The sequence below is a fragment of the Plecotus auritus genome (assembly GCF_963455305.1).
Source record: "Plecotus auritus genome assembly, chromosome: 6".
Classification (NCBI taxonomy): domain Eukaryota; kingdom Metazoa; phylum Chordata; class Mammalia; order Chiroptera; family Vespertilionidae; genus Plecotus; species Plecotus auritus.
Genome location: NC_137773.1, coordinates 70291929 through 70304925, shown reverse-complemented (window position 1 = coordinate 70304925; position 12997 = coordinate 70291929). Strand labels below are relative to the sequence as shown.

At 39.0% G+C, this 12997-nt stretch overlaps 1 protein-coding gene across 3 annotated transcripts in view; it reads right to left on the bottom strand.

Moving 5' to 3' along the window:
* Window positions 1-4340, bottom strand: part of CTSO (cathepsin O) — a 39862-nt gene extending 35522 nt beyond the window's left edge. For 2 of the 3 annotated variants that reach the window (XM_080674971.1, XM_080674973.1), the window contains exons 1-3: window positions 4144-4327; window positions 1604-1712; window positions 864-1003 (exon numbers count right to left, since the gene is read on the bottom strand). In XM_080674971.1, coding sequence (XP_080531097.1) covers window positions 864-1003; window positions 1604-1712; window positions 4144-4278 — 384 coding nt within the window. In that variant the 5' untranslated portion in view covers window positions 4279-4327. Of the gene's footprint in view, window positions 1-863; window positions 1004-1603; window positions 1713-4143 lie in introns of all 3 variants that reach the window. The other variant, XM_080674972.1, reaches the window with a different exon arrangement.
* Between the last annotated feature and the right edge of the window lie 8657 nt (window positions 4341-12997).

The following is a 12997-nucleotide window of genomic DNA, read 5'->3' as shown; positions in this document are numbered from 1 at the left end:
TGATCACTTCGTAGGTTATACAAATGTCTAATCACTATGTTGTACACCTGGAAGTAATATAATATTGTATGTCAACTGCAATTGGAAAAAATAGCCAGGGGAGGATGAATGACCTGTTGAGGTTTTCACTGCAGAAAAATTGAGACTATAGCCACGTGGTTAGGTAACTGACTTTCCTGTCAGCTGACATTCCCTGTGCTGCAAATTTACTGTCTTCTATCTTTTTTTAAGTGTGTCACTTAGTGTGACACATTTTTTAATGCTGTACTCTAAGCTAATTTCTCTCATAACACCTTTTGTTTTTACTGCAGGGGTTTGCACTGGTGGTGATTTTTAGGAATGTCTGTATATGTCACATTATAGCAAAATAGACGGCATTTCTAAGGGTCACAGATAGAAAGCGTATGATCCTTTAGGGGACGGGGTTTTCCACTGGAGCTCAAGGGATGAGGCCTGAGAACCTAAGAGATCAGGCCACCCTGTTGGTTAGTGTATCTGGTATCCTGCTACTTTTTCAGTGTCATTTCTCATTTAGTAGTCAAGTGTACCCTCTCCAGCCCTCCATCTGCTGTTCTACAGAAGGTTTGGTAACTGTGACAGCTACTGGGAAGCACCCTGAGCCAGTGTGCTGGTGGCAAGTCATTAGTGAGAGAATACAAGGAAGGCTTATCTCAGAAAGAAAGTCGGGTTTTGACATCTGCCTCCCACTCCAACAGAGTCTCATTTTACTGCCATTTTTTGAATGAATGGGGTGTGATTTTACCTAGAGGAATGAGGGTTCCATTGCAAGTCTAAGTGAACTTGACCTCAAAGGTGACTCCCCATGCTCAGATGATTAAAAAGAACAAAACCTTAGAACTTACTGCCTGCTGGTTTCTCACTTGTGTTACAACATGCTTATCTCTCCAGTCAAATCTTGATGGCAAAGACATGTTGGAAATGAGCATTGGCACTTCTGGGGAGTAGCGGGGAAATCTGGAAGTTTTGCTTCTTAAATAAATAGCTGAGTAGAAATATGAAATGAAAAGACAACAATATTATATTATACAAAGGGCCCCTTGGGGTTCTTTTTTTGGAGGAACGTTTCAAAAGAAACAGTAGCTTTGTAAGAGAGCCTGCCATTTATGATTTTTCTATGTGCTTTTCCATAACATGAAACACAGTCAACTGAAAGCTATAAAAGATAAGAATTCCTACAATAGGGCTGAAGCTGTCACAGAAAATTACTTGTTTGAAAGAACCAAGTAAATGATGAAACTGAGTGTAATTGGTATCATTTGTTTTATCATAACCCATGGAATCATGGGCGACTTGAATAGAAACAGCAATAAAAACCACAGAAGGAATAAGGTGCTCACTGTCCCTTACAGCAACATGGAAGTGTCTATGTATATAATATTTAGTTCTTAAGCAATAATTAGAAGAGTGACCGTAAATTTATTTTTCTGTCAGCACCTGGTCCATGCTTGATACCTAGTAAGTATTTAATAAATTATTAACTATTACTCAATGTTCTAGATTCACAATTAAACAATTCCTCAAAAATTAAGTAAACCAGTTAAAATCAGGAAACCAATCAACTAATGGCATCACTACACCATACCTTTAAACTCTTCAGGAAACAAATATGAAAACTGATTTATTCCATAGATGGCAGTGGAATTTTCTCTAGGAAATAAAGAATTCAAGTGTCGATGTCTATTAAGACTTTCCTAAAAGGGAAAAAAAAAAGGTAATTTATATCACCTGTGTTAACTTTCCAAGGCAATTTGTGTATAACTAACTTGAAGATATTCTTCAGGTGTAAAAGTCAAGCTCTGACTTATTTGTGGCAGATCACAATGAAAGGTTGGAAAAGATAATGGGATCATATTAATAAATGCTTTGTGTTAGAACTGCTATCTGACTTCAGGGACATTTTTGAGACTGGGAAAGACATATCTTATCCATTTGTAATTTGTTCCCAATAAGCACGCGGAGAGCACTAAATATATGTTTGTTTAACATAGTGGAAACAAGAAAATAAATTGCAAATAAGCACTATGTACTAGTGGAAACAGTCACCAATAGACACTCATGCAAAGAAGCAATTATCCATTTGGAAAGTGTGTCTTCTTTATCTTTGTATTTCTGAGCACTAAGTAATGAAACATGGGAAAGGGAATGAGGAAATAACAAATAAACCTGATTCTATTTGAGCTTTATAGAATCCCTCTCTCATTTAGGGCACAAAGCTTTGTGAGATGGAATCCTGGAAATGGTCCAGGAAGATAGGTTTGTTTGCCTATCTGGAGGGGAAATATGACCATTATTTACAGATTTCTGTTTTTGTGATAATCATGTCTTTTACATGAACATGCCTCAATTTCCTCATACTACCAATTGTGCAGCATAAATGAAATATTCAAGGGACCACCATTTTGTACATTTCAAACTCTATTTCTTCTATATTTTTTATGCTCTTATCTGTTTATTGTGTGTCTATTTCTTAAGCCCATAAGCAAAATGAGGACAAGGCCTATCTGGCATTTATCACTGTGTTCCCCACATGCCTGGCACACAATATATGCTTAATTAGTACCTGTTGCTGAATAAATATATAAATGACATTTCATGTACATCATGTCCTTAATAGCTTTAAGGTGTTTATTTTTAAGCAAATTATCTCTGGAAATAATCATAATCTTATTTCTTCCTTACTGAACATGCATGGAAGAATTGCCAATCAATAATAATAAACAGTCATTGAGATTCAGGCATTTAAAAATAATCCTGATGAATCAGAGCTTTGAATATAATTTGGAGAGGAGAGGTATAACTACAAAGAACAGAACTGGAATGCAAAGCAATTATATATACATCAAGTAACCAATATAAGCCAGAGATGGCTACTGCTAAGTAATTCAGAGGATTCATTTTCTCTGCAAGTCTTGATTGGCCATCCTTGAGCTGAAGTAACCAGGAAAGGTCCCAGGTTCGATTCTGGTCAAAGGCACATCCCCAGTAGGGAGTGTGCAGGAGGCAGCTGATCGATGTTTCTAACTCTCTATCCCTCTCCCTTCCTCTCTGTAAAAAAAATCAATAAAATATATTTTAAAAAAATAATAAAAAAGATATCAAGTTTTGCAGAATACATAGGAAACATATTAGCAGTTTTGAAAGGTGCAAAAGTTTGAAAAACAAATGGATCACATACTAGAAATCTGGGAACTGATAAATCAAAACAGCCTTTAAACAGACATGATGAAAAATAAATACCTTTACATGTTTTATTTTTTTATTTTTCCTTTGTTTTGACTGAATGTGTTTAATTGAATGAGTGACAATAACACATACCAGGTCCCAGGGCCAAAGAACTTGAGGAAATTATCTTATGATTATAAAACTAGGAAAAACATGTCGTTTGACATCCATCAATATTTTGTCTTAAAACTCTCTAATCAACCTTATTTATATTTAGCTCTCTGTCTGTTCCAGAGTTTTAATGCTGGGGTAAAACCTAAACCTATTGATGAAGCCTTTTCAAAACAATCTGAAAAAGAAATAAGTGCTTTCCCTTTCTCTAAATCAGTCTCCACCAAGTCAGGTGAACTTTTAATAAGCTGGTGCACGAGTCTACGGAGCCCCAGTTCAGGAAAATCATACATGGGCAGGGTTCTCCCAGCTTGCCCAATGCAGGCAACTTTAGACAATTCCGATCCCAGAAGGAGGTGACCAGCGCCCCCCTCCGGAAGAAGCATGGCAGGTTTCTAACGCCTCTGGTTCCTGTAACTGAAATGAGGCAGCTTGGGAGACAGTGAGAACCGCCAGGGGTTCTGCTAAAAGGGCAGCTTCTAAGCAAGAATACTTTGGACCTATCCATTGATCACTTGGGACGGATCATAGAAATCCACAGCGGCAAAACTTCTTTGGAAAATCAAATCTTGGGGTTAGCAAAGGCATGGGAGAGTGCGAGAGCCAGGCACGTGGGGGACGCAGGGAGAAGTTGGGGGGTGTAACCCCAGCTCAGAAACTCCAGCAAGTCCCAGAACCGCAGGCGAGGGGATCCCCAGATATCTCCGCGCTCGGAGGCCCCTCGGCCCCAGCCCAGACTCAGGACAGGAAAGGACCAGAAAGAAACAAACAGGGGGGCGCGCTCGGTACCCGGAAGGCGGCTGCCTGTTGCTCGCTGCTCCGAGGTCCCGTCGGGGTGAAGGTGGCACCGGGACCGGCTCCGTGGCCTCTGCCGTAGCACCAGAACCAGCAGCAGCAGAGCAGCCAGAGCGCCCGCAGCTCCATGCCCCAGCCCAGGCCCCAGGCGCCACCCGCCCCAAGGGTTTCCTTTCGATTCCTCGGCCCCTCCTCCCAGGGTTTGCGGGGCGGGAGCAGCACAACGGGGTGTGTGTTCAAGCTGACTGAAGACGCTCGCTGAGTTCCCATGCTCTGTACCTGGGAGTCCGCTTAGCTGCCGATCGTGGAGCTTCTCCCTGCTTTTTGGGGGAAGAAGCATAAGGCACTTGGCCACGTGCCTGGGACTCCTTCTTCATACAGGACATGGACATACAAACTGGGGTGACCTGCACGTCCAGAATTAAGTCCTTTACTTGTCTTCCTTTTATCTTAAATGGAAAGATTCAGGCAGTAGTTGACCTTAACTTGACCTTAATCCTGCTGTTTCTGCAATGGTCCCTCCTGCTCCTGCTAGGAAACTAACTCTGAAATGCTTTGCGAATTTACACGGAGATATTCACTCAGCAGATGTTTGTTTACTGTATGTTGCAAAAAAATGTACGGATGTGGAAATAGTGCCCAATTTATTGATTTAGTATATTACAGCCATTTTGAAACTTTCAAAGTCTGTTTCTCCAGATGCACAGGAAGATATAGTACCTCTTTCTTATTTTGTGGTGAAATTTAAATAAAGCAACCCACATAAAACACTCTGCATGATGCCTGGCACATTTTAAGTGCTCAGGGTTAGCTGTTTATTTTATTTTTAAGGCATCCCACCCCCATTTTATTGTTGTTACACTGCTTTCCACCTGCTCAGCTTAGTTCTGAATATCCCATTTTCATGCTTTCTTCTTGTTTTTATTATTTTTTAAAACATTTTCACTTCATATGAACCCAATCCTAGAGAATGGGCCACAGAAAGGACAAAAGTAATGTTCAAATCAGTTAACATCTAATCTGGCAGCAGCTCAGGTTGAGGATGCTCTGGTGGGAGGGGAGAAAACCCCTTTTGAAGAGACTAGGTGACTTCAAATGCCTATTTTCACAGGCCCCGAATGGCTCTTGAAACAGTAGCTCTGTTTCTCAAATTTAAAGTGCACAAGGCACCTAAAACAATCATACAATAATATTGAGTGTCAACTGCAATTGAAATATAACAATTTTAAAAAGAAATCATGTAAAAAACAGTGCACAGGAAATGCAAATTCTGCACAGGAAATGGTTCTGGAGTGAATCCTAATTCTGCTTTTCTAATGAGCTCCCAGGGGCTGTGGCTGCTGCTGGTAGCACAGGCCACCACTGAGTGGCAAGAAGTGCACCACTCACTGCTCCTGTTTCTCCAGTTTTCCTCCTACAAGGGAAACTGGGAAGAGGGCTGGGCTATCTACCTCAAAGGAATTTTATATTCCTTTCTGGTCATTGCATCTCTGCTTATTTCCTTGAAAAGTAGGTAGTCAGTTTAATATTATTGGACCTCAGGACCAGCTGCATAATTAGCATACTCAGTAAAATGAAAATGAAGGCCCCTTCTTCCTATATTATTAGGAATTCCAAGACAGGAGCAGTAGAACGTTAAACCAAGCGCTGGGTCTTTCTAAGCACAGGGTTTTGTGTGACTGCTCAGGCCACAGATCCATGAAGGCAGCTCTACTGGGCCTTTCTATAATAACCCTTTCCATACAAGGCTCCCGGAAGTCTTCAGAATGGATGTCATGACCCTCTTAAACTTTTTAGAACCATCATCTGATTTATGTCTTTAGTGTTTACCTAGGTACCGTGAGTCAAGCTATTATCTGATGCAAAATTGGTAATAAAAATAAAGTACATTTGTTCTGGGCATTAAAAGTAAAGACTTGGAAGCTTTTGTACATGCATGTTCCAGAAGATATATTGCTCTTGGAATATATGGTGATAAAGACTTCTTTAGACAGTAAGTTCACAGATCCGTTCATGTCAACTCGGTAGTCTTCTGCACCTAGCTATTACTTGTAAATCATTGAAGCTAATACCTTTAAAAAAAACGCAAAAAAATAAAAACCAAAGGTTTGTATTCAGATCATAGCTACTGTTTATTGACAACCTACTGAGTCAGAAAATTTAGTAACAGGCAGTCATCCTTACCCAAGCATAAGTGGAACTGTAAAAAAGCCATGGAACTAAATTTACTTTCTAAGCTCACATCAAATACTTATTGACCATCTATTAAGTGTCAGGTATTGTTCTATGTAATGAAGATCCATTAGTGCATGAATGATTAAAGAGACAAAATTTCCACCCTCATGAAACTGGCATCCAGTGAAAAGGATGCACAGAAAAATGAGTAGAAGTGTTATGAGGCAATACAATTGAATAAGAAGAATCAGGAGTGTAAAGGGCTGGGGTTGAATTTTAAATCAGGTGTTACGGATAGACCTCACTGAGAAGGAGATATTTGAACAAAGACTTGAAGGAGGTGAGAGTGAAATATTCAGATATTTGGGGAAGAGAAACTAAGATAGAAGGAATAATCAGTGCAAAGGCCTTGAGGTGAAAGCATGCCTGACATGTTCCAGAAATATAAAAAAGAAGTCAGTGTACATGAAGTGAAGAAAAAGAGGGAGAGAGTAGAAGATGGGATAAGTAAGAAGCACACAGATTATATAAGTCTTTGTAGGTTAACAGGGAATCAAAATTATTCATTACATAGTTTTTTAAAGTTTGAAAAGTTTTCGTTTTGTCTTGAAAAGTGAAAGTTGCAAGTATCTGCTAATTTTCAGAACACTGTAAATTATATCTATATGGGAGGTGTAATTTTTTTCTTTAAGTTTGCAAAATATCACACTCCTGTATTAATCCTGTATTAATAATGTATTGCTGCATCACAAATAACCCCAAACTCAGTAGCTACAAAATACTAACATTCAGTATCTCACACAGTTTTGGTGGGGCAGGTTGGAGCAACCTAGCCAGACGGTTCTGGCCCAGCCTCTGTCACGAGGTTGTAGGCAAGTTGTCAAAGTGGCTGCAGTCATTGGAAGGTATCTCAGGGTTGGAGGGTTTGATTTCAAGCTCACATGGCTGTTAGCAGGTGTCCTTGGTTCTTCTCAGGCTTTTGGACAAAGGCCTCACTCAGATCCTTCCCACCTGGATTCCCCAGAGACCTGCTGTGGGATGACAACTGTCTTCCCCAGCGTGAGAGACTGGAGAGACTGACCGAATGGGCAAGAGAATGAATAAGAAAAAAGCAGGTTGTGTCTTCTACAACCTGATCTTGAAAGTTTCATACCATCCCTTCCACTCTCAGTTGCACAGACCCACCCTGCTAAATATGGGAGGTGGGGATGACATGGGGTGTGAATACTAGGAAGTGGGGCTTCTTGGGTGCCATCTGGGAAGCCAGCTACCACACACTCATCTTCGACGTGAGCCGCCCAGTAACAAACATGGCCACTTTTTTTTTTTTTTTTTTATAGGAAAATGATCCTGCACTTCATCCATTTTTGCAAATGCTTCTCAACTTCTGTGATCATCAAGTCATTATCTGCTTTTGTTTCTATCCTGTCATGAGTCTTCTGGGTTTTCTCCAGTTTTGAATCATTCCACTTCATTTTGAATGGCTTTGCTATGGAGTTATTTGGTTGTGTGTGTGTGTTGTTGGTTTTTTGTTTGTTTGTTTGTTTTTAACATTGATTACTTAGTAAATACTGATGTATTTATTATGACTTACCAAATATTTCCTTTATTCAATTCTCATAACAAAAGCCTTGCAGTAAATAGTATTATCATTTTCATTGTATAGATGGGGAAACTAAGGCACAGAAAAGTTAATGTACTCATTCAAGTTTATGCATTCAGTAACTTATGTATCTAGTATTTGAACAGGTAGAATCTGGCACTAATCTATGTCTCTCTCCAGTACTTCATCAGCATTTTTATGTGCTTCATGAAATTCTGTACTTTAAGATATACATTATTAATGTACTATCAATGAGCACTCTAATTGCATAAGGTATTGTAAACTTCAAATAATCAGCTGAAGATCATCAAATAATTTGAAACAAACCAAGAATGATGCTAGTGTTAAGGTAGGGAAAATGCTTGAGTGGATATCAGTGTTATGAGGTCAGTTCTTTCGTGATTGTTTTCATGATCTGAGGAATTATTCATCCCTGCACCATCTCCTGACTGCAGGGTTGCAGGTAATAAATACACTGATAAGAAGGAACCTCATCCATTACCTCTAATCCTCACAGCAAACCTGCAAGATAGGAATTATTATCCTCACTTTCCAAATGAGGAAACTGACTCATATAGCGATTAAAGAATTTAATGAAGATCCTAGGCAGTAAGTGGCCATGGAGAGATGTAAACTGAGCTGTCTGACTTCAGAGAGCATGCATGCTTTTTGAGCTATGCCAGGCTGCCCTCAGTTACTCGAAGACATGTGCTGTGGTTGTTTTTTACTATTACTTTTATTTCATGTTGGACTTTCTTATTGCTGTACCATTTGTACTCCACTAAGCACTTTCTATGTTCTAATATAACTTACAGGAAAGCTTGACATTTGGTAATATCCTTGAGTCATTGTATTACCTCTGCATTGAAAAGGTGTTTTTTTTTTTTTTTTTCTTTCCTTTTTAATTTCTCTCCCTATGTTATGGGAAGAGATCTTGTACCTCCAGGCAATGAATTAGCTACTGCCTGGGTTGAAAGATTTGATGATCTTTGGCCTTAGATTGTTCCCTGAACATTTTACTAATGCCCTCTCTTTTGGTTATTGTTGTGGATTGGGTTCACAGAGTCATTGCAATAGTCCTTAACCTCTTGCACTGGCAACATTTCATGGGGACTACATAAATCCTGAATATAAAAATGTGTTACATACATTCCTAGGTCTGAGACTTTCAAATTTCCTTTCTGGCCAAAGAGAAGAAATGCTGTCTGAACAGCCACCGCTAATGGGCAGGCTTTAAAAATAGCTCATTCCAGTTTCTCAGCTGGAGGGCTTCTCAGCTGTAACAGAGGCTGCCAAAAATGCGGGAGAACAAAGGAGAAAGGGGTACTCCACTGGCCTGCTTCTCACGAGGAGGGAAAAGACCATTGCATTTGAAACCCACATAATCTCATCAACAAATATCACCCCGACAAAGTAAATAAAATTAAAAAAGTAAAAACTTTCAGAAAAGCCATATTGTATGCCTTCTTACTCCAAATAGTTAATAGGACAAAATGACATTGGAAACACCTAAAACCATGAGTGGTTTCTATGGAAACCTCAATCCATTTCTATTCTGCTGACATTTGAATAAATGGTGACAGAGGCGCGCGTTAGCTCTGCTGCCTTAGGTGCACTGTGGACACAGAGCTAATGGGTTTATCTGGCACAGCACCATGATTAACTACTCTTAGCAAAATAGTGTCGGTTGTCTCCCCATAGACACAGACTATTCCATTGTCCTAAGTATTTCGGAAAAGAATCTGGGATTAGTAGGTAAAAACAACGCAAGTTACATGACAATAGTATTTCGCAGGAGTTTAAAAGGCCCCTTCTCTCTCATGTAACAATTTTAAATAGCATACATTTGAATGATCTGAGAAAATAATCCTGGTCCCCTTTATTATTGGCTGCGTCGTTAATCTGAATGTACATTCTGTTTCTAGTAGCTCTCCATTCCCCTTTAGTTGGATGGAGCCTGCAAGAATTATATACCTCCTGACTTCTATTGCCTGTGCAAAAAATCACATTATCCCGAGATCATAGGTAAGAAAAAAGGAAGACTCCCAGGGAGAGGACAAGCACAGAGAAAACAACAGTCTTTAGATGGAATTTGTATGAATGAGGATGACTATCTTGACTATAATCTTACATTTCACAATTCTAGAAAACTGTCACTCATGCAGCATATGAAAAACGGTAGCAGCTTGCCGCCAAACCAGAGAAGCAGCTACCTGCAGAAGGATTTTGTTTCATTGCTTTGAATGATTACTTGATTTATATGATTTTTGATTCAGTGCCACTTAAAAAAAGAATAAGCTTTCGTTTTTAGAGCAGTTTTAGGTTTAGAACAAAATGGAGCAAAAAGTACAGACACATACACAACCTCCCCCACTATCAACTCCCTCACCAGAGTGATGTAGTTGTTACTATTGATGAGTCGGATTGACATATCATTATTTCCCAAAGTCCATGGTTTAGTTTAGTTTAGGGTTTATTGCTGAGAGTATTACAGATTTCCTGCATCTCCCCTTTTGCTCCCTTCCACCCATCTCCTACCCCACTCCAGGCCATCACCTGTCTTTTATCTGTGTCCATGGGCAATGCATGTATGCTTATAAATTCTTTGGTTAATCTCTTCTAGTCCTCCTTCCCACCTTCACTCTGAGATATGTAAGTCTGTTTCAGGCTTCAATGTCTGTGGTCCTATCTTGTTTGTCAATTTATTTTGTTTGTAAGATTCCACATATAAGTGAGATCATGTGATATTTGTCCTTCTCTGACTGGCTTATTTTGCTTAGCAAAATATTCTCCAGGTCCATCCATGCTGTCACAAAGGATAAGAGATCCTTTCTTTTTTAATAGCTGCATAATATTCCATTGTGCAAATGTACCACAGATTTTGTTTTATTATTTAATTCTTTATTGTTTAAAGTATTACATATGTCTCCTTTTCCCCCCAGCACATGCCCTCACCCCCCCTACTGTCTGTGTCCATGGGTTATGCTTATATGCATGCATACAAGTCCTTTAGTTGATCTCTCATCCCCCTCTTCCTCCGCCTTCCCTCTGAGGTTGGATGGTCTGTTCGATGCTTCTATGTCTTTGGATCCACTATGTTGTTCATTATATTCCACAAGTGAGTGAGATCATGTGATATTTATCTTTCTCTGACTGGCTTATTTCACTTAGCATAATGTTCTCCAGGTCCATCCATGCTGTTGTAAATGGTAAATGTCCCTTCTTTTTTTATAGCAGGGTAGTATTCCATTTGTGGCTAGATGTACCACAATTTTTTAATCCACTCATCTGCTGATGGGCACATGAACATAGGGGTGCATATATCCTTTCTGATTGGTGTTTCTGGTTTCTTGGGATACATTCCTAGAAGTGTAATTACTTGGTCAAATGGGAGTTCCATTTTTAATTTTTTGAGGAACCTCCATACTGTGTTCCACAGTGGCTACACCAGTCTGCATTCTTACCAGCAGTGTACAAGGGTCCCTTTTCTCCACATCCTCTCTAGCACTTGTCGTTTGTTGATGATAGCCATTCTGACAGGTGTGATATGGTACCTCATTGTCGTTTTGATTTGCATCTCTTGGATGATTAATGACTTTGAGCACCTTTTCTGTTGGCCATCTGTATGTCCTCTTTGGAGAAGTGTCTATTCAGGTCCTTTGCCCATTTTTTAAATTGGATTGTTTATTTTCCTCTTGTTATTCATATATTTTGGAAGTTAGCCCCTTATTAGATGTAACATTGGCAAATATTCTTAATCTTTCCTCCTACCCCTTGACCCCCAGCAATCACCAATCTTTTTAATGTCTCCATAGTTTTGTCTCTTCCAGAATGTCATATAATTGAAGTCATATAGTATCTACTAGCCTTTTCACTTAGTACTATGCATTTAACTTTCCTCCATGTCTTTTCATGGTTTGATAGTTCATTTCTTTTTAGTGCTGGATAATAATCCCTTATCTGGATGTTCCACAGTTTATTTATCAACTCACTGAAGGACATCTTGATGGCTTCCAAATGATGGCAATTATGAATAAAGCTAGTATAAACAGTCATGTACAGGTTTTGTGTAAACATAAGTTTTCAGTTCCATTTGAGTAAATACCAAGGAGTGCAGTTGCTGCATAATATGGTAAGAATATATTTAATTTTGTAAGAAATTATCAGTCTTTCAAAGTAGCTGTACCATTTTGCATTCCTACCATTAATGAATGAGTGTTGCTGAGTCCCCACATCCTTGACAGAATTTGGTGATCAGTACTTCAGATTTCAGCCATTCTAATAAGTGTGTAATAGTATCCCATTTTAATTTGCAGTTCATTTTTCATATGCTTAGTTGTTATCTGTATAATCTTCTTTGATGAGGTGTCTGTTAAGGTCCTGGCCCTATTTTTCATCTGGTTGTTAATTTTTGAGTTTAGGAGTTCTTTGTGTATATTGAAAAAGAGCCCTTTATCAGATGTGTCTTTTGCAAATATTCTCTCCCTCCCAATCTGTATCTTGTCTTCTCATTCTCTTGATATTATCTTTCACAGAGCAGAACTTTTCAATTTTTTAAAATCCTCACCTGAGAATTAGTTTTTATTGATTTTAGAGAGAGAAGAAGGGAGAGGGAGAGAGAGAGAAATATTGATGTGTGAGAGAGAAACATCGGTCGGTTGCCTCCCAAACACACCCCAACTGGGAATCAAACCCTCAATCTCAGTATGTGCCCTGACGGAAAATCAAACCTGCAGCCCTTTGGTGCACAGACAATGCTACAATCTACTGCACAACACTGGCCAGGGCAGAACTTTTGAATTTAAATGAAGTTGAACTTACAATTTATTTAATTCATAGATTGTGCCTTTGGTGCTGAATATAAAAAGTCATCACCATACCCAATGTGATTTAGGTTTTTCCCCATAGGATCTTCTCAGATTTTATGGTTTTGTTTTTTATATTTAGATTTATGATCTATTTTGAGTTGATTTTTGTGAAGTTACACAATTTGTGTCTAGATTTATTTTTTTGGCATATCAATATCCAGTTTTTGCAGCACCATTTGTTGAAAAGATTTTCTTTGTCCCA